The sequence below is a fragment of the Rhamphochromis sp. 'chilingali' genome (assembly GCF_963969265.1).
Source record: "Rhamphochromis sp. 'chilingali' genome assembly, chromosome: 3".
Lineage (NCBI taxonomy): Eukaryota > Metazoa > Chordata > Actinopteri > Cichliformes > Cichlidae > Rhamphochromis > Rhamphochromis sp. 'chilingali'.
The window spans coordinates 32,161,342-32,184,030 of record NC_137931.1 but is presented as its reverse complement, the minus strand read 5'-3'; the positions used below and the strand labels follow the sequence as shown (position 1 = coordinate 32,184,030).

The window sequence follows — 22,689 nt, the reverse complement described above, 5'->3', positions numbered from 1 at the left end:
TGTACTGGGAATGTACTGAGAAAGACCACCCCATGGCCCCCAAAACATTCAAAGGCAGGAAAGAGAAGAGCTCTTGCTGCTGACCAACAGGATATATTTACAGTAGAGGAGTCAATACGTTATTGTGAGCAGGCCTCTGTCAGCAGCAGGATGTTTGGCAATCACAGCGGCACATTTCTGGCACAGAGACCCTCAGGCATTCCTTTGCATCTTATCTTTTCATTAATGTGGAGAAGTGAGTTGGGGCCACGGAGAGGCAGGTAAAGAACCTACCTGTGTGCGCGTAGATGAACCACAGAGCTGCGGTCAAGAGAGCCCCGATGACAAAGGCTGCAAAGGCGATGCCCACCACCACAGGAGTGTCCAGTACATACACTACTGAACAACAAACCAACACAGAACATGGTTTTAATGTTAAACAAGTGTATTATACATACAAATACAGTACAAATATAAATGACCTAAAATGTGTAAAACAAGAAAACAAATATTAGGAACTGAAATCGTAACTAAGTTCACCTTTTACCCAGTCACACTGCCCTAGCATCTATTGCCTATATTCTTGGACTCTAATAGAGTAGCTATGCATGATTTACAAAAAACAAACAAAAAAAACAACAACTATTGCCTGGCCTAGTTAGCTGTGTTATCAGCAAACTACAGATCCATAGTTACTGGTAAATTCTAGTTACCTTCTTCAGTTTGAAAGAAAAAAGTCCAGCAAGCATCACAACTGTTATGGTAAGGACCAATATGAAATAATAAGTGACCTAAGCTGATGATTCCTTATATAGCTTCATTATTTACTGGTTTATCTTATGCAGTTTATTCATTTTTGGGATCCATATAATCCACTTATATACACACGGACATACGCAAAATAAAATGCAATCATATAATACTTACCATCAGGAGAGGGCTTACGTGGCTCTTCTGATAATTCTGATGTAGGATCTGCAAAAACAACATATAATAGTTTAAATATATGTTGACTATTGCGTGTACAGATGCACAGTATACAGTATGAATTATGGTACATTAAAATAGCACAATGCAAGCTCTGAGTCAGCCTGTCAGGAGCAGCAGATTGCTGATACTGCAGTGTGTTGATAAGCAATTCTCTGTGGAATGTGATCCAGAAATCTGAACCAGGAAAACACTGAAAAAGCAGCTATTCTGTAAGCCGGCAGTGTCCTAACGGATGAACCTTTTAACTCCAACCAATCATGCTCACCCATTTATTTCAAGCCATCTGGAAGGCTTTCAAAAGTGAAATTAGCTATAATAACGTCTTAACAAACAATACAAAGGCGCTTGTGTACGGGCGAACTCAAGAGGCAAACCTGGTATACGTCCAAGCCTGGGGCACAATGGCTGCTATTCTCGGACAGGACACCTTTAAGTTTTCATCTCGGGTAATGGATGATGACAGGTCATCAGAGAAGACTTTAATTTCAGAGGGGACGATGGCCAGAGGACGTCCTCTGTGCCACCCTACTCCCCTTCGGTCTGGAGCTATCTGTCCCGGGTGACTTGTTATGCTAAAAATGTCGAGGCCATGAACACATGCAGCCTCATAAGCAGAAGATAAAGGAGGAATATACAGACTGAACCCAGCAAAGCACAGGAGTGTTTAATGCTCTCGTCTTAACTCGACTCAGAGATCATGTGCAAAGCTGAAAGCTCGGTGCTTTCAAATACTGCCTTGATGTCTATAGGGTACAGTTCTCTGCAGGACATCTGACTGGTCTTGAATGTTGTTTTCTACTTTTAACAGAACCAGACATCTGCTTCAAAGTTGAACTTTTGATTTATGCTAGCTTTATGTTGTTGCCAAACTTGAAACAGCCCTGATATCTCTACGAACATCATTTATTTATGTAAATTTGCCTGATGTGGAAAGAAGCACTCCTGCGTAATGACTTGTTTTTGTTCAACTTTGGCCTTTCGTCATAGAGCTGTCGCTCCAAGACTCTCAACACAGAAGAGTTTCAAACTTATAAACCATGCAAAGGTTGAATTCCGTAGCTCAAAACATATTATTTAACCCAGCTCAGGTCCACAAGGTTACTAGCTCTGCCTAAAGTGTGGTGTACAATCTGCAAGCATATGTCAAAGATTTACTCTCTTCTTTTGTTCATACTCTGCTGAGGCATGAATCCTAACTCATGTTCATCCTTTCTTTTTCAGAACTAAAAAAAAATACGTTTTATGATATTTTTAATGATAAAGTGAGCTTCTTGACATCTGGCCAGTGAATACAGCAAACCATATGGAGAGCCTCATTCAGTTGGTTTTAAAATAATAAATGAGATATTTTATGAGAAATCAGTTACTTAGAAAGACAAAGTTATCTAAAGGATGAACGCATTCATATATCAAACACTGCAGTTCAACCTGTTCAGTCCAATGTGATATAAAAAACTATCCTCTGCCTTTACACTTTGCAGACTTTAAACTAAATTAATACTACATGTACTGATGTGATGATATAACCAACACTGCCAGCCTCTCAGATAGATTATACCTTTCAAGTTTTTCTAAACGTTCCTGAACCCATAAAAAAGGGATCAAATTTATTGACATTGTGAAGCAGTAAATCTAATTTTGATGGTAGAGCTTTGAGGCTGTTATGTTTTTCCATGCACCAAGTTGGCCACAAGTGGCTCCCTTTGATTTGTAGATTGAACTCAGCTTTTTGGGATGTTGTCCAGTGCAGAACCGTGGCCCTTGAAAAGGCTGCTTATTTTGTTTGCCATCCTAGCATAAGCGATGCCTTTGTGTTCTTTGAATTCGAGGGGTTTTTTTTCCAGTGTGTTTATGGCATAAGTGTGTTTACTTACTCCATGGAAAATAAACCCGCTGCACTGGCATAGTGGTGCAGGCAGTGCACCCTGCCTGTACCACTTTGGACTAGCTTGGCTTAGACACTCAGCCATTACTTCAAATTTCACCGTCTCTGTTCACCAATATCCTCAGCATCAACACTGGCATGTCTGTGCTAAAAAGTGACTCCATCCATTTAGTATCATTGCCCAGCATTGGAGGCTGATGTCCAATTAAAATGTAATAAAGCCACAAACTTCTGGTTAGAATTATCCTGCACAACTCTGACTCACACTAGAGCTCAGACAAGTAGGAACTTTAAAGCTAGTAAAATTACTGATGTTTAAGAGTAAGACCAGGATCTGAAAAATACCATCAGTGCATACACTGCAACTGGGAGAAATCAATCAATCAATAAATTGTTTGGTCTATGAAGAGCTCATCACAACTGATATTAACATCCGAACAAAATACAGGGTTCAAATCCACAATGGAACTATATTCTGAATAGCACACATATACTGTAGCACAGAGATTGACCAAGCCAATACCAAAACCAAGTTTCGTTAGGTAAAGGAGTAATCAGTCTATTTTCTACCATTGTGAAATAGCGGTTGGGCTGTAGCTTACACCAATTAAAATGATCTAATTTACATCAAATCACAAGCCAACAAACATGACTCAAACTGACCCCAGGTCTCATGTTGATGTCATTGCTCAGAGGGGGATGCTAATATGAAAAATGCTGGCAGTCCGCTAGAGAAAAGGCACTGATTATATCAGTCCATTTAGGTTTAGGTCATAATAAATATCATGTGAAGGCATTACCTCAGGTCTCCATCCTGCCTTCTAAATGTACTTACACCCCCTGAGGTGCTACGATAAAGAGTGTGAACCAACAAGTGACTAAACATCGAGGTACCTTTAGGCTCTGATTGGGCGCTCAAAGCCAACAAGTGGACCACCGCTCCTCATTTTCCCCCTCACTAGTGGAAAGCTGAGGCCACAGTGAAGGGCCTAAGTGAAAACAACTGGATCTTAGTAACGTATGACTGTTCTTTTCCATGTCTCCCTCAGCATGGTCTGGTCCACAGCAGAACTGGGCCTCAGCGTTAGCACACTCCCCTTTATCAGCCATATGCTAGTTTGAACACACACACCCAAAAACACACTCTTGTGTACAGATGTCAATGTAAACGGAGACACACCATATGTGTATGCCTAAGCACCTGTATACACAATCATATACACACAACACAGTTAATAAGGACCAGATGTTGGACCGTGATCCCGTCGTTTGGTCTGATCTCCAAGTATCGACTTTATGCGGTTCCTCTGCCTTCAGAATTGCTTCTTTCACTGTGCATACTCGTATTTGTGGGTGTCACAGTTCCAAGCACAACTGAACTCCTGGTGTAAACAGATGTAAATTATGTTTGCTTTTGCTTTTACTGACCTGGTATGTGGCTCAAGTCATCCACCACAACCAGCGGTTGAGTCGAGACCTTTTTGTTCATCATCATCGCCATGATATTGTCCACAGAGAGAGAATCACAGTTTTCAATGGGTGGCAAACACTGTGCAGAAAATTAAAAAAAAAAACCTAATTAATAACTTGACATTCATATTTCTCAAACTCAAAAGTGCATTCACTCATATCTGCTCAAAAGTACTAATTTGGAATTCAAAGTAAGGAAAAGCTTGCCATCTTCACCCACTACAGCTGATGGCAACTGTAATATGTTAGCACCACAATCACAAGCCAGCCTCAGGATACTACACACACACACACACACACACACACACACACACACACACACACACACACACACACACACACACACAACCCCGTTCAGCTATCTTAGTGAGGACTTTCATTGACATAATGGTTTCCCTAGCCCCTTACCCTAACCATTAAAAATGATTGCCTAACCCTAACCCTTACAAAAAACAAAAAACAAAAAGAAAAACATGACTCTATTAGTGGTAGAAATAAGCTTATAATTATTTTTATATCTAAAATATTAAATAATTATATAAAAAATATTATATTCATATCAGATGGATTAGACCGTTTCCTCTTGCACTGAGATTGCAAATAAATGTGTGATTTATAAAAACTAACAAAAAATTATGTGGGAATGTTGAAGACTAACAATTAACCTCACAATTAATTTTAAGAGCACAAAATAAAGCACAATAAGACTCAGTGTTTTGTGGAGGCTAAATCCCCTCCACAATTCTTTGGAGGAATCTGTCTGCCTTTCTGGTTTTAATATAATGTTTTTAGTTTATTTTTAGGATTTTTTTATATATATACCACACTTCCCATTAGCTCAAAAGGTGAATTCTTACACAATAATTTAATCGAAGGACCAGTCAGTCAGATGGGACAAGTACAGTATACGCCAAAGAGGACCGTCGAGGGAAGGAGAAGAGGAGCAGAAAAGTTTATCAGGAGCTTTAAAGGAGAGTATGGATGATCCAGCGGCCCCTAGGACCGTGCACTAAAGCTTTAACAAAAGAGAACTAAATCAAACTCTTTTTCATACCTAACCATAACCTAATTGTAACCCTGACACTAAAACCGCATTTTGAGCCTTCAAACCTGTGAGGACCGGTGAGTGTGTCCTCACAAGTGACTGTTGGTTCTCACAAGTATAGTAGAATGCAGATTTCGGTCCTCACAAAGATAGCTAGACAGGAACACACACACACATATATATTTATTTTTTGGGGGGGTGGGGGTAACATTTAGGTAAGACTTACAGAAAGTAAAAGAAAGCACTTGCACCAGACAGAACAAATAACAGAGGGAGAAAAAAAAAGATGATTATTTTGCTCAGTGGTCAGCCACTTGGGAAACTGTGCATCGATGCATGGTTCCCGCTTAGGTTTGGGGGCAGACCTGACACTGAATGTTGCAGGTCAGCCGGAGTAAAGATTGTCTCCTACAGGCCCGGCTGCTCAAACAAACACTGGTGATACTCTGGGAGACTAAAAAAAAACACAGCAATGGCTCTTTGGGGAAGATTATTCTGCATACCTGTGGTAAATTTAGATTCCTCTGAGATGACTTTGAGCACAGAGACATCTCACAATGCAGGAAAAGCAGGGACACTTTGAAAGTTGAGTTGAAGATGAAGCTGAAGGTTTTCTTATCCATCTTTGTAGGATGGACAGGGAATTGAGGATAGTATGTGACGGAGGCATCTGTTGGACAAACTGTCTCAATGAGTGTGTACTCTGAGGACACGCTGGGATTGGAGTCATGAGAAATGAAGCACGATATGATGGTGAACCCCAGTTCTGGATCTGATGCAGTTGATGTGATCTGGAGCAGATGAGAGGCAAGTAAAAACAGATTTTATTTGTCAGTTGTCGTGACAGGAGTCTTCATGAAGTGAAGTGACAAAACTGAACAACAACACAATACTGCTCTGATCTGATGTGAGCTTTACTTTATAATATAATCATTTCTGGAAGAAAACCTAATCTGCTGTTGTCTGAAGAAAGTCTGCAAAGTAATCTTGTTGGACAAAACATGCAAAATGAAAAGGTGTCATTTTGTATTTGTGTTTCTTTAAGACAATCGCAGAAACAATAAATACAAATTATTATTGTGTTTTATTGCCTAGTCCTAAAATTGGGAACAACGATAAACACAAATACAAACAAACATAATTTACAAGATGTTAAAATGCTAATTTAAAGCTGAAACAATCAATATTTTCGTGTTAACACTGGGCAGGACAAAAGGGGCACAGTCATGGTGAGAACCCTCAGCTCTAATGAGCTTCTGGTTTCTTTTAGAGCGTTGTTTTGGTTTTATGCTTCAGCTCACTTTTGCTGTACCAGCAGCTGTTCAGGAAAAATAAAATTCAAATCCTACCTTTTACTAACCACAACAGAAAAAGAAGTTCAAAAGTTAGCAGGCAGCTGGTGGCAACTAAAGTGCCAAATAATTCTGTCAGCAGCAACCCAAAGCTGAGCCAAAATAGACTAAATAAGTCTTCTAATAGAAATATTGTGATGTATTTATTGCTGCCAGTGTAAAGATATGCAAAACAAAACAAGAACGACTGCCTGAAAGGTGAGAAACAAATATTTAGTCATGTTTTACTTATTTCTCAGTTAAAATAAATGCAATGCACTTAAGAGGGAAGGATAAAGACACTCTGTGAGCACTTTGTATTTACAGCACACTGGCTTTGTGTCCATGCTGTGAGTGAAGCATCTCATGCTGATGTCCTCCTACATCACCTCTTCAAAGGACTTTTCAGTCTTTGCTATCTCTTATATGACTAGCATAACTACTGTAGTGAAACAGATATTTTTAGCCAGATGACATGCAGAACTGTGATATAATAAAAGCAAGAAGTGAAAGAAATTATTAGCTTTTTAGCTTGAAACAGTCACAATGCTCTTACTGAGCAAAGGGCTCAGGAAGAGATTAAATCTGGAAAAGCTAAAGCCTCAGATGGAGGCAGATGGTTGCAGTTTTCTGCCAAAAGTTTTCATTTACACCAAACATGTATTCTGGCGTGAGAGGTAATGTATTATAAATGCAAAACATACCTCCACAAACACTTTCTGATTTTGTGAAACGGTGAAGAAATTCTGGCGTGCAGGGTTGTTGATAGGCAGCGAGTCGTACAGCTCCATGTTAAACGTCATGTTGTTGACCGGTTGCCTTGGTGGTTCCTGTACAATCCTGGGATCTGAGGTTTCCTGATTCTTAGTTTTGCTTGTGTATGTGCAGTTGAACTGTTTGAAGAATAAGGCAAAGCCAAAACAAATATCAGCAGGACTCTGACGTTACATTCCACGGCTAAGCACTCTCACTCCACATGACTGTGTGTCACTGTTTGACCACATTAAGACGGACCAGGAACAAAAGAGATATGTATAAACAAGAACAATAAGTGGGAGACGAGGACTGGATGAGATAAAGGAAACTAAGCTAACAAAGAAAAGATGGAGAAACTTCAAAATGGAAAATGGAAGGTCAAGTTCATTAAACGGACATCATGGAAAGATGGGGACATTGCAGCAGCCAGAAGAGTCTTTACTAGCAGCCCAAGGGGCAGTAGGAAACTGGTGTTTCTTCCAACTATGCATGATTTACTGCAGTTGCGCATATAGAGATACAGTTTATCAGTAGTCTCAACTTGTCAACTTTCCCCTTGCAATGAAGTGCAGATCTGACAGAAAAAGGACCACAATGATTCCAGAGTCTTACCAATATGGTAGATGAATCGAACGTTTTCACGGGAAGCATTCTCTCGGGCCCTCTCTGGTCGCTATTCCCATCTTTGGTCTCAGCATGACTTACAGTGACCTGCACATCAAAAAGAAGTTTGTTACTAAGCCTACGCTGACAAACCTGAGCACAACAATCAGCAATTGACGGAAAGTTTACACAAGATTTTTTCCAATTTTTTTCCCCCTTTTCTACTCCTTTAGTATTGCCTCATTCAGGCGGAGATTTGAATTGTTAAGAGAGGTCGGCAAAACATTCTTGCTTAAATCTGGGAATGTCCTGTGGCCTCAGTGAGACAGGACATATTTCTAATTTCTCAGTGGAGTAGTGGCATGTCAGGGCCTGAGATGAGTCTGCTGCTTTAGAGAGAGGACTGTCTCAATGACACTAACAGAGCTGTTTTGAAGTTTGCTGACCTGCCTTTGGTGCCACTGCTGAAATAAATCAACATATCACAGCAATGTGGGGACAACAGCCAAAACACATTAGCTTTGATGAGTGGGAACCCAGACAATGAAAATTAATCTCCTTTGACCGGAGGTCAGAGGTTGTCTGCACGTCCAAATGCTAGGACAAAAGATGACCTTGGACTTATGCCTGGGTTTTTAATCTGCACTGGACAGAAAAAGTGTTTTTTCCAAACTTCCCCGAACAAAAGATTTTAAAAGGCCAGGGTAGAAGTGATTCATGCTTGCTTGTTAGAACAAACATGCTGAATGAATGCATTCCACAATAATGAAGATAACTGGGGATGTCTTAATCACATAAAAGCAAGTGATCACAATTAGATACAAAAATGAGTCAGAAATGTAATCATTTTCCCTGCACATATTGTCCATATTTTTCCAGTTTCCATTTGTACACAAAAAGAGCATGGCTATCAGTGGACATCTTTATTAAAAAAATATTTATTTATGACAGGTGTCAAGCCTCTGAGTGAGCATTTCCCATGGCAGTGCTGACATTTAAGCACTGGTCATGGTCAACACCCTAACAACTAATCTAATCAAATTAGCCTTCAAAGCTTTCTGCCAGATCTTTTTTAAAATGTGATTTATTTTCTTTGAAAGAGTATGTGTGTTTGAGTATTTAAGCTCAAATGATGATCTTTTTCTAAACTAATCAAATACATTTATTCTCTGAATGTACTTAAACTGCAAGTGAAAGCTAAAAATACCTTAAAATAAAACAAAAAGGCTTTCTGACAGTGGGTAAATCTTTCCCTGACTTCAGAGTGTCACAGCTCTGTACTGCCCATAGATATCAATGCTTTAACAAGCCCAACATCTTAATATGTTAAACCTAGGCTAACACACATCTATTTGCATGTTAGTCACTCAGGAATTGTTTAGACAAGCAAAGTTTGACTTTGGCACGTGGTTAAAACTGTGTAAAGGGTGTATTTCAACAAAAACTAGTATCTTTTCTAAAGTTTAAACAAGTAGAAAAGAAAGTTTTCTGACTGAAAGCCTTTCTGTTAAAATGTTCTCATTGTCTTCTCATTAAGTTGACAAGTTAAAATAAAGCAAGATAATTATAGGGATTTTTTAGAAAATGAAGAGTGTTTTGTAGTTTATTTCAATTTAAAATTAAATCATATCTTTGTATTTATAGTAGCAACTAGAGGTCTGATATACAGAGAGGGCATTTTCAAGTAATTTCAGCTATACTGTAACACCACATAATATACTCACAGAATTGAAGTAGATCGTGCTATCCTCTATGGTGAATGCGGTGGTCTGACAGCCAGTCAAAGGAGTTTCCAGAGTGTAGTGGGTGGCATTGACTGTTGCTTTGCATTGTGGGTCTTGAAGTGTGAGGCTGGCATTTGTAAACCCGCTTGCCTAAGTTAAGAAAAAAGAAATAAAAAGACAAACATGGATGGAGATCAAAACATTTTTCCGTTATTAACTTTTCAGAATTGTAAAAAGAAAAAAAAAGGAGAAAAAAGTCCAAGTACTTGTGCAAAACCTTGAGTTCTCAGGAATAAACAAATCCCACAAGGTGGTCTAGCTCCAGCTCCCAATTACAGCCTATGCCAGTTTCCATTCTGTGATGTGGGCTGATTGAGCTGTCCCTATGTTCAGACGCCAAATGCTTGAAACAGCCCTGCCTGCTTCAGTGATTTACTTTTTCTCATTTCACTTTTGTAGATCTGAAACTTGCTATCCCCACACAACAGATAGGTGGGCTCAACTGTCTCCATAATTATCCACATGTAACCATTAGACCAAGACAGCATCATTATTTGGTAACAACCTCAGCACACAGTGCGTGCTTTTTGAAAATAAACAACACAGCGTCATGGAGGTTTATGCTAGTATTTTGTAATCGCTGCAGAAGACATTCATTCAGCCTTTTAATTGGTCTAGACGCTGCTAGTCTTTTTGGATGAGCTCCATTTTGTTGTTTTCCGCTCTTCTTGTCACATTTTGTCACACTGACTCTGTGTCGTGTGAAAAGAGACGCAAAAGTAAATCAACAAAATGCCTTTCTCATTGATCAGAAGCATAGAATACATCGATATTTAAAATAACCATTATTTGTAGCCTGTTGGGCTCCGGGCAGAATCAGAGAATGTCCGGTTGTTTACTCACCTGAAGACTTTGTTTGTCAATGCTGACCACCATCCTTTCTTTTTTGCACTGCACACTAAGGTCAACATTCAAAACGATTTCGGGCTCATTGGACTCGTAGGGCAGGTGTCCCAGCGGAGGCATGCCCCCAGTTGTAAGAAATGGAAACGGCAGACCGGATCGTCGCAGTGGCGTTCCATCTACAGGAAGAGGACTAGAATCACGCAGGATGGCGAGTTCGGGAGGTAATTTGCTCTCCAGAGAATCCACGACATCTAGAAGTCACACGTAACCTTATGAGGCTGATTTTCCATCCAGGAAACTACACCTACAACTTTTTACAATTGCACGCTAGTTTTATGCTTCATCATGAATGGAGGATGTGATTCTTCTTCAGCTTACCTGGCTCTCGAAGTCGGATATTGAAGTGGTTTGCCACGGGAGTGCTGGTGTAAGATGTGACTGGATTGTGGCCACGATCGCTTGCCCACTGGATTAAGGCTTGTGGCCCTGATGGCAAGTGCTGCATGGGGGATTTGGACACTAGTGCCTGTGAGCCAACAGTCACTGTATCAGAGGCCTGTGGAATAGAACTCTCATTAGATGCTTTCTCAAAATAACAAGAAGAGAAATTTAAGTTAGCCAATACAGAATCTGATTTACAAAAAAAAAAAGAAAAAAAAGAAATATGGTTTACTGTTCAGGTTTTATCACAGATATTCAACTTCAAGTACAGTCCTGCACTTATTCTGCATGAATCATGTGTGAATCATGTGAATGAGTGTGAGGTAATGGGCGTGTCGCAGCTCGATCATTGCTCAGAAACCAACATGTTAGCTTGCTCCTAAAAATTTGCGTCCTGCCCTGCTGCTCCCCCAGTGAGGGAGGCCTCATTCTTTCTCACAACCATTTCCCACACATTCAAGTCTCTTGAGCAACACTGACGAGAACCTGCTTTCTGACAGATCGAGGCCTGAGTTTTATTTTGGCCATCATATCACTAGCGTAGCTGACGATCTCTCACACATTGGTTGCACAAGCAGCGTATCCTGTGTACCGCTGCTGTCAAGTGAAAGTCAAAATGTAAGCAGTGGGGGAGCTAAAAAATGACTGACCTTTTGGATGTTTAAGATAAATGGTTGAGAGATGTCAGCTGTTGTAACCGGTGCAGGTTTACAGTAAGCTAGTGTTACACTCAAAGTCAACCATTTAGACACACATTCACCATGTATGTTACAATCTTGTAAACATCAATTAAAAAGAATAAAAACAACAGTGATGTTAGGTTCTATTTGAACAATTCAGCGGGACGTAACAATGCTAGAAGATCATAGCAATGTCTGTTGCTGTGTGATGCACCGCTACATGCTAAAGTTAGCAGTTTCACATATGCACAAATGAGAACTTTAACACACTGATCTTTACAAGGTGTAATCTTCCAATCATATTAACATTAAGTTGTTTGCTAATTAGCTCTAAAACAAAATAAAGGAAGGAATTCAGATTTTCCAGAGGCTGCTCTCATTGTGAAGGCGATTCAAATAAACTGCACCTGGGACCACCACATTAAACAATCCAGGGTGTGTACACAGCTATCACACTAGTCAAACGAAGTGGTGTTTGAGGGCCAAACGTGCCGGAGCATGGATCCTCCGGTGAAAATGCATCCCTTAGTTGTTACATTTACAGCCAAATTGATGTTTTTCTTTATGTTTTGTACATCTACTAAACTGCTAGCGAAATATAATCCAATAGATGAACAAAATTTAACTCCGTAAAGTTGTTTTATACACAATGCATGACACTCAATTGTTCTCCCCACTAAGTGTTATGGATTTTTGACCTGGCATTACACCCAAAAACCTGATCGACTCAGTGTATAGCAGGCAGCTGTACAAACATAGCATGCCTGGCAAAAGTGCAGTGTCACTGCTGCAGCAGCGAGTATCAGCATTAGACACTGAGGAAACGCAAGCCCTCTCCCACACACGCAGACAAACACACCTCAGGGAACACAAATATACATGCTAGAAAATGCAAACTTAAGAAAGTGGCATACAAAATAAAAAAAAGGTGTTGGTGATTCTCTTTCAGTTCAACTGGAATTGTTTTTTTTACTCCAGGAAAAGAGGAGCTCTAAATTCCAGCCTTGCAGCAATTGTGGTGGTTGGACCACGGCCAGTTGTGTATCGACATGATCTACAGTTAAACTATTCTTCTAAAGTGTGCATAGGTGTCATATTCTTATGGTTCCCGAGGGTCCTGAGACTTGAGTGGCAGTAATGAAGATTTAATATCAAAACTATATGCTCAAGCACACCGTTGATATGCACAAACCCATATTTCTCAGTAAGGTGTATACTGATATATTGTAGTAATTAGCCTCTGTTTGTCTTTTGTGTGTGGTGAGGAAGCCCGAAAGCCTGAATAAAGCGCTCCGCGTATTTCACATTATGATTGATGGGAAGCAGCTCTGGCCCAATACTGCAGCACGCCTGGCTCTGAAAATATATGATGCCCTCTTCACTCCAGCCTCTGGCTCTCTCAAAGTGATGACAATTCCTGGAGGTGCCACAATGACATTTCACAGTTCCTCCTAACCTGTTATCCCCACCCTGTCCCCCAGCGTGGACCAGGCGCCAGTTCAACACACATTTTTGCTGTGACAACTTCTTTGGCCAGCAGCGTAAAGTGTTGACATTTCTGTCCGCGACACCTACAGTGATATGTGATCAACTATATAAAATCATCCGTGATGCCTGGAGAGCAAAAAAGATATCATTTGATGGAAAGCCTTTGTCTCTTGTAATGCTGCCAACTTACCACCACATGCACATTGCCCGTCACATTGTGGACTTTGACGACCCAGTTCACAGATTTAGCGCATTTGAGCAGCAAGACAACGTCTCGATGTACCCAGGTACCTTCCTTCAGTGGCCGCAGATCAACTATGACATCCACCTGGAAAGCACTGCAGGAAAAAAGGAGAGAGAAAGAACAAATAATAATAGATGGTCAGGTCTACGTAATGTTACTGTGCCTTTGTCTGGCCAACTAATTAAAAAGCTGGAGGTATTCCCAGAAAAAAGAATGCAGACGTATGCAATACATAACAGATAACACCGCAGCAAGATACAACACATTCCCAGATTTTCTGTCTTTTGGGTGTACAGAATAATCACTCCACTGGGGAGTGAGGACATTATCTGGCAAACTGGAACGTTAGACCAAGTTTTGAAATCTCTTCCTCAAAAGAAAACCACTAAGTGAACATAACCCCCCTCCGCCTTCATGTTAGTTCCCATCCAAAATAAACTCCACAGAGATTATTGAGAGCATCCTGACCTCAAAAATAAACCGTGACAACATGTATTCTTGGCCTCTGCAGCCTTGGCTGCTCACCTGCTGGCGTTTGGGGCTTGGAGCTCAATGATGTGGACTTCTTTGTCTTTGTGGGGCACAGAGAGGACGCAGCCTTTTGATGTCTGTGGCTCCTTGTAGCTGCCCAGGTAGTTCAAAGACAGGAACTTGGAATCAATCTTGCAGGTGTCAGAAGACAGTGGATCTGAAAGTGGAGAAAAGTTTGTGTTACTGTTCAGAGGGGCTGTGAAACTATTTTGATCCTGCAAAGGAGAAATATAGCTTCTCGTACTTCTCTACCACAGAGAGGTCAGAGCCTGATGTCAACAACAGAACAGCAACCCCTGCTCTAGTGACGAATTCAACGTCCTGCTCACGAAACCTTCGGAAGACTGAACATTTGCTTTAACCCAGCTGTTCCCATCTACAGCAGAGTTGCTCTTGTAACCCTGCAGCTACTATTCGCAGCACTAACAAGGCCCTGGGTTGTGCGCCCAACGAAGTTGGCATAATCTGTCTTGCCATCAACAGGGAAATTAGATTTTATGTGGGAAATCTTAGCAAGATGTTTTACCAGAATTCTTTTGCAATAACAGGACAATAATATTCATGCTCAGTCATCAAAACTTCTTGTGTTTTTTCCTTCAATTTCACAACAGTTCAAAAAATTCATTAAGATGAAAAGTTGTGCTCATTCTCAGCACAACGGGAAAACACAGACAGATGCTTCCTTATTTGGCAAACAGAACTTTGGACAGAGTGTAAACTGAAGGCTGGCACCTTCCTCTCCAGAACTCTTGTGGCACTTAAAGAGCTGAGGAGAGACCTTGAGTGTGGGCATGCTAGAAAGCAAAGTGAGGATCTCTCCATCTTCATGAAACACTTCTGAAGATGTGAAGGAGTGGAAATCTACAGCTCTTTACTTGAAGTAAACATCATGGCACTCTGAGGTTTTGCCAAACCACAGCCCCTAATGACACCAGCCAAGAGCGTGAAGGCTGAGCAACCTCTCCGCTCTCCACAGAAACTAACAAAACACAGAGAGAACTTACTTAGTGGAGCCATTAATTTCTTTCTGGACACAAGCTTTGCTCTATATTCATGTAGTAATAGATTCTCATTAAAAACAAGTTATCTCGTCTGACAGCTGATGAAATGCAGAGTCGGATGTGTTGTCTGTTCACAATGTGAGAGCAGAAAATAAAGAATTGTAATTCTGCATCTTGAACATGTGTGAAAATCAATCATAGCCACCCTGGAGACTCCTTCTGTGCTCTTCACTTGAGAAACCCTCCTCCCTCAACTTATTGAAAAAACCAGAAAGAATTTGTCTAATTCTTTCTAACCTCATCTTTCCCTCCTAACTTTTTTCTTTCCTGGTAAAACTACCACCTATTCCCCCAACTACAGAATATGACACCTTGCACCTTGTTAAAAAATGAAAAGCAGTACTGTGTGTTTGTTTGGCTTCACTATAAAGTCTTCTGGTGTATTAACAGCAAAGTAGCAACTACTTTAGTGTCTGTAAGCCCCAAAATTCAGTAAGTCAAAGTACTAAACTCATCATTTTGGCTTCGTAGTTCAGCTGCCATAACTTTTGTTTTACAGCTACATTTTTCATTTCTTGTCAAACACAAAAACCCTTGCACTGTCGATAACTGCAGAGTTGTTGCTGACAAACGTCTATGTGTGGGTTTTTTTGTTTGCTTGCTCTGATACAAGGATTTTAAGTTTGAAATAAGGATGATAAAAGCGTGACATTTCCAATTTAAATGGGATCATTTTTTTGTCTTGTAGAGAAAGTACTTGCCTATATATGTTTGTTTTTTTAATGTATTGGCTTTATTCTGAACCCAGTCATTTTTAAAGATGTTACAATGTTACAGAAATACAACCATTTTTGTTCTGGGTTCCAAGAACTCTTGAGGCTGTAAGCAAGCAAAACTTAGGAATACCACAGGCGGCCTGTTAAAAAGTGTGAAAGGGTGACTGTCTTTTGAGGGAAGGAAAATCTTTTTCTAGCGTAGTGCATGTAAACCTCTAGCCTGGGCTAAAACACAAAAGCTAAGTAAAGTTATGAAAGCTAAAGGGGAATGGGGTGGAGGAGTGCCTTGGGGCCCAGAGCTATGTTTGGGAATGTTGGGAATCTGGTGCACACCTTCTCCGACTTTGATGTAGATGTCTTGAGTCATCTTGAGCTCAGAGAAAGAGGTGACTGCCCTGTACTTCTTCTGGGCCCAGTTGAGGAGTTGCTCATTGCCGTGGGGAAAGGTCTCTTGCTGTATGCGGGTGAAGAGGGAGAAGTTTTCCGGCTTAAACCTGACCTGTGAGCCCATAGATACCTGGAGGAGAAGAAAAAAAGCAGGAGTGTAAGGAACAAAGGAACTGTTGGGATAAAACGTTACCTGCTCTATATAACGTGTTTTCTTCAGTTTTTTCAGCTTTCCTCAAGTCCAACTCAATTTCAGAGAAAATGTTTTCTGTTAAAAGTGTTTCACTTGTTGAGAATTACATGCACTTCAATGTTGCTCATTCTTATTGCGTCACAAAAATATAAACTGTAAAACACAGCAAAGCACTAACTCTTTAAATACGATTGAACTTCTCACTTTTTTGCAAAGCTTGTACAAGTATGCTCAGGATATTTCTACACATGTTCCTCTACACAACCAGGTGTCTGGTTTCCAGTGTAGTGCGTCATCACAAATGTATAGTTGTGTTTTAAAGTGGCCACAAGGGGCTACAGATATCCCACGAGGGACAACACATATCTTTGACACACACAAACCAAGAAGGCAAGCACATTTACATATTAAAAACAGAAAATACAAACTTTTTCAGGAAAAGACCACCTTTGCAACTTACTGGAATTCAGAGCTTCATTTCAAAGACATAAACATTCACATACATATTTACTGAAAGCCTACCAAACATCCAAATGAATCCTAGCGCACGGTCTAGACAGCCCACCTCCTTGTTTTTCTTTCCTCCAAGGTATATTATCTGTATGCATGAGCTGAGACAGTGCTGGCAGGTGCAATTGAAACAATAAATCCATTTGAATCTGAGAAATAATACGTCAGACCACTTCTCTGTGATGAGTTTATGAAGTTGTCCCTAAATTGCAATCATGCTTCAATGATAACAGAGTAATATCCCTTCTGACTGTTTAGGCTTTTCAGACATAACTTTTCAAATCTCCACATGCACAACATCTGTCTGACCTCTGGACGCTCCTCTCAGTGTTCCTGGCATTGTCACCAGAGGCTGTAAATACTGCTGCCTAGGAGACAGACATTGTCGAAGAATTCAGGTTGACTTTATTTTTAGTGTGTTTACTACAGTAAGAAGCAACAGAAAGAAAGATGGCGAAGATGAGAGGGGTGGTGCGCTAAGCTGCCGGGGAGGGGCCGGGGTATCCTTGCCAAGCTCAGCAGAGTTTATCAGTTTAATTGCGGGAATACGACCATAATTAGTCGCAAAGAATTAGAGGGGAAAGCCTGAAAGCCAAATTAGCTCCAGGCCTTCCAGAGTGCTGGAAACCTCAGGAATTTGAAACGGGGAAGTGAGACACCCACTCTGGGCTTTAACAAACTCTCTCTCTCTGCTCGGCCTCTCTCTGCACGCCTGGTAGACCAAAAAGTGCTGGAAACCAAAGTGTAGTTTCTTAAATGGCATTTATAAATATAAATATACTGTACTGCGTACTGTTTACATAAGCTGTCATTCAGTTCTCTGGTGCTAGTTTCGTTGCTGGTGTACTTAAACAGGGTGCTTTAGTTAATCCATTTTGCTTATTCTCATGTCAGGAAACTCTGGAAAAAGATCTTAAAGATGATTGCATTGTATCCATGTCCTTATAGGGCTGTAGCATGGACTGTATATATTTTGAAACCCAACATCAACAATTTGGCTGCAACCATGTTTGTCTTTTGGAGCCAGAAGTGACCGTATTTGGTCGAGTTGTTGAACTGCTAAGTTATCGGTTAATCCTATCATGCCTAGTTAGCAAGCTGCTTCTAAAAAGTGTGTAGGTGCAACACAGTGACACATAGGGTTAAATAACCTAAGGCACTAGAATTTCACTCAACAAAACCAAAGCATAAACGTTCTGTGCTACACAGTCTGCCATATTATTTGTTAGATATTTCCATTGAAAATATCCCAAAAGACACAAAAATTGCACAAACTGGTAGGGAGGGCCCCGTTCAGTGACGTAAATTAGTGTAAAGTGGACACTGTAGGAAGTGAGCTTGTGAGGCTTTCGATGTTGGCTTCGTTTTTGGGCTCCAGCGGTTCCCGACTGAGCTGTAGAAAAGAAATACTTGTGAAGTAAAATTGTCTCTACTCTCGGGTGGAGATCTGTTTTAACAAAGTGCTGCCATACTGAGTTCTCTGTAATGGTGTCAGTTATTTGAAGCTGAGTCACAGTAAATATATTAGACTACCAAGCTGGGGAAGTCAAAATTTGCATGTTTCAACAGGAAGTCTGATGTTTCAGCTTCCAAAATTATTGGATCAGTTCTGGAGGCTACTAATGTACCACTCTTTTTCTGATTATAGTAACATGAGCAAGAAAATCGAAGTTTAAAGACATGACTGCCCTGAATAGAGAGACATTTCTCAAATTTTGCAGTTGTTAGAAATTAACTTTAGACCTCTGGCACTGACATACATGCTTTCATGTTCATAATGGTACTTTTAGTCAACCATGTTACTGAAAGTGGTTACAGTTGGAGAGATTAAATCGTTTTTTTTCTTGTCATTTCTGCTGCCCTCTTAAAAAAGAAACAATCTTATTCTCTATTAGATTTTTACCTGGATAAATAAAGGATTCCAGAAAGCTGATTCTGGTCATCTGGTCATTGCATTTTCAGTGTTTTCAATGAAGGATATATTAAAAATCATGTAAGATAAAAGCACATCTGCCAGTCCTGAAGATCCCAAACATTTAACAGTATATTTCCGGCTCTTTCTGCCTGTATGGATCAACATATTATGGCCATATGTGGAGCAAAAGGGAGACAGCATGCCAAATGTTTGAGATCAATTATCACGAGCTGCGTTCTCACTGAGCAACACCCTTAGTCTGGGAAATTGCAAAAAGCTGTTTGGAAAATAAGAGGTGTTGCAAACACAGGAGGGTGATGGAAAGTGCAGAATGAGTTGATGGATATTATGAGCATGCAATAACTCTCTGATATTAATGTGATAAATGCTTTGGTGGCTGATTTGATCTTCTCTTACTCAATGAGATACTGGGACCTAATCATGCTGCTCTCTGCAGATGTGTTCCTGTGAACTGGCAGGCTCTGTTGTGGAGAAAACAATACCATATGTCTCAGCGCCACTCTGGAGCGTTCCTCTGCCATTACTGTCTCCAAATAAAAACACTAGTGGCTACCCATGGTTTCCATTGGTGATTACAGTGAGGAGGGAGCTCAAACTATGAGCCTATAAATAATGAAAGAAATACTAGAGTGAAAAGGCAAAGTTTGGCAACCAGGCAGTGGACAACATACATGCCAACAGCTTAAACAGTGTTGTTCCATGAAAAGTCATAAAACATTTGCTCCAGATCAAGCCTTTCAAGCGAAGATGCAACACAGCTCAACCTCAAACCCACAAGAAGAAATATATGCATTTGGCCACAAAGTCAGCAAAGCACACTTTGCAGATGTCTCACTTCCAATCATGGTGTCCCTTGGTAAAATAAAATTTGGCCTTTATTCAGTGTTCATATTTCATGTCAGTTTAGAAACGCAATGATTCCCACCTGCAGGTGATTGACAAAAAGCACTGTGGAAGGCATGTTTTACAACAAAAGTCTGGCATTTTAAAAGCCATCGGAGTCCAGTGGCCAACAGTAACAGTGTGCTCAACATCTCTGAAGCTTTTCCAGGCAGCCCATCTGTGTCCATGGAGCCCTGAGCACAGGGACCAGGAAACAAGGACTGGCAGGTCTGATTCAGAGTCCTGTTAGTCGCAGGAAACAGCCTCTCCAGTGGAAAGGCAAGTGAGGGAGGTCTGGCATAGGGTTTCTATTCTGAAGTGTTAAGTCCAAAACCGACTTAACTTGACTCTTTGCTCTCACTAAAGCAACATCTCAACTCCTTTCTAAAGCAGAAAGAGTGGAAAGTTCCTTAATGTGCTGACCTTTTTTTGCATCAGTGGTCATGGTCAGTTGTCGTTTCATGTGCAGTACCAGAAACGAACCTTTTCTACCTCATTAAAGGCGTGGATGTCAAAGAGCCCTGTGATGAACCTTTCCAGGGTTTACTCCACCTTTTGACAAGTGGTTAGGGAAAAAAATGGATGAAGGTAAAAGCATAAAGCAGGTCTGACCAAACATCGATTAGAATTAGTTATGACAGTTATTGGAGATGACGAAGATGAATACCAATTAACAGTTAGGAGAAGACTCAAGCAAGATGTTGAGTTGTATTTCAGTTTTGTGGCATGTTAAGGAGGTGTCACTGTGGAGAGAACCTGAGAAGATCCGGGACTTCTTTGGGCAATGTGCAGCAGTCAGGCTGGTGGATAAGATACCAACACTGCCAGAGGGCTCAGTGCTGCCACTCAAACAGAAATACTTAACACCTAATTCAGCAGGGGCCCCTGTAGTCAGTCAAAGCCATTAGTTCGGCCTACAGTGTTTAAATTCCCTTTATCTCTTTTCAGCTCGCTCAAAAGCTGCTATTATGTGTCGGACAAATATTTTACTAAAGTGCAAACAAGAGAAAGCTGACGCCTCGGTTTGGTTGGGTCTAAAATGCTTCAATTTAATGAATACTGTGAATTAAGTCAAAGATGTAAGAATACATTTTATCATTTAAAAAGAAAATTCAATAAAAGATATTGTTAATTGGAGATTAAGCTGAAGTTATTAAAACCTTGCCAACATGGTTACACTCACAGCATTAGCTCTGCCTCGAAGTTTTCTTTAAAATGATGGTTTTCAGCTGCTGTCTGTTCGCCACCACTGACAAGGGAAGATATTTAGTGTGATGCTGACCTGCTGGTCTTTGCAGAAACACTCATCTCACTGGCCACACATTATCAGAGCTTAAGAAAACACAAGCTGGCCAGATGCTCATCCATCTGTATGAAATGCATCAGTTTCTTTCTGACATGAGAACATTTCCATTTGTACAGGAAATGATAATTAAAAGGGCTGTTTAGCACTCAGGCCTAATATCCTAATGTAGTAAATTTCTCTGAAAACTATGATCCCACTCAAGGACAAACAGATCCCATATTGGTTAGTGAATTTTAGGAACTTCAAACATGTCTGTTAATGCTTTATTTAAAAAAAAATAACAGATTTTCTAAATTTCTCTAAGAATAGAAGAAACCTTTCTAGGATACACGATGAGTAAAAACAAAACCTTGTCAGCTAACTATGTAAACACTTTATTGTACAGGAATCACTCTTGATGCAGAGGTGATGAGACCTAATATGACTCTGTGATGAAAGTCCCTGTCACACAAGCCTATAAGGTTTCATAAGATCTAGCAGAGGCCTATTAATACTCAGTGAATTACTGTTCTAAATGTCAACCAGGCTGGGACACACAGAACATTTTATTGGAGTACGTAGTTCTTAAAATTAGATATGGAGAGGTGACAAATTAAAGGAAAAGAAGTTTGTTTCAAGACATGACTGAGCCTTTACGGGAGAACCTCTCTGTTGAAAGTTGTAACATAATACACAAGTGGCATTGTCTCTAAACCAGTTTTCAGTAGTAAGAACACATATGAAGCAGACTATGCTCTGCTGTGTGCTACATGTGAGACAGGGTACTTGAGGACAAGCTAATTCTCCAGATACTGCCCAATGTTCATGAGTGAAGACAGCTTTAGCGAGGTGTTTGGTGTTATGTGCCCTTGGCCCTCTGGTTATCTGTAAATCAGACTCTATAATCCATCCCTCATAATTTGTTCACTCTTTATTTAGATGTCTCTGGTCTGGTCTAATGAGCTGGAAGCCAATAAAAGAGAACAGGAAGCTTGTTCCTCCTCTTTCTTCTTCGTCCGTTTAATTCTGATGTTAGGTTAGATTTTGCGACCATTCCAAGGCTCGTCTCAGTGAATTTGATGCTTTCTGTTGATTTTGGCTGGCTAATCACTTTTTTGTTTGGGAGTAATATTTGATTACGGTTAATATTTTGGGTTTTTTGCTTTTGTTGTTGTTGCTGGATATGTTAAGCATCGTGCATTTGCTTGTGTGTTTTACAGTGGGTTATGTTGGACAACTTTTGTATACACCAAGTGGAGTCTATAAAAGCTGAAATGCATTTAGCATTTAGCAACTGGTTCCTAAGGTTATTACCAGTGTTTTTATGATAGCAGTGGAGAGTGTTTAACATGTCAGACTCAAACATTTCACATAGGTTTTCCACCAGTTTGAGAAATGATAAAAGCAAGATTAACATCATTCTCAAACTTTTGGCAAACTATTCATTGACTGGGGGATTATGATTCTGGAAGATACAACATCTATCAGGATACAAGTCTGCACTGGATAAAAGTGATGACCCACTTTATTGACTTGTAGTGACCCTTTCCTGTAACAGGGCCAGTAGACTGAAGCGCTGCCAGCAAAAAGCTCCCAAAGTCACTGGATCCTCTTGCTGTCCTTGTGTTATGCGCCTGTGCGTAACA

General features: G+C 40.3%; 1 protein-coding gene across 2 annotated transcripts in view; it reads right to left on the bottom strand.

The window, feature by feature from the left end:
- Positions 1-22,689, bottom strand: part of tgfbr3 (transforming growth factor, beta receptor III) — a 68,501-nt gene that overhangs the window by 5,660 nt on the left and 40,152 nt on the right. Inside the window, exons 5-16 of one of the 2 annotated variants that reach the window (XM_080879110.1) lie at positions 16,184-16,367; positions 14,068-14,230; positions 13,489-13,636; positions 11,068-11,245; positions 10,687-10,940; positions 9,784-9,933; positions 8,069-8,167; positions 7,405-7,593; positions 5,873-6,160; positions 4,283-4,403; positions 907-954; positions 274-378 (exon numbers count right to left, since the gene is read on the bottom strand). In XM_080879110.1, the coding sequence (XP_080735236.1) occupies positions 274-378; positions 907-954; positions 4,283-4,403; positions 5,873-6,160; positions 7,405-7,593; positions 8,069-8,167; positions 9,784-9,933; positions 10,687-10,940; positions 11,068-11,245; positions 13,489-13,636; positions 14,068-14,230; positions 16,184-16,367 (1,927 nt within the window). The remainder of the gene's footprint in view (positions 1-273; positions 379-906; positions 955-4,282; positions 4,404-5,872; positions 6,161-7,404; positions 7,594-8,068; positions 8,168-9,783; positions 9,934-10,686; positions 10,941-11,067; positions 11,246-13,488; positions 13,637-14,067; positions 14,231-16,183; positions 16,368-22,689) is intronic. The other variant, XM_080879111.1, reaches the window with a different exon arrangement.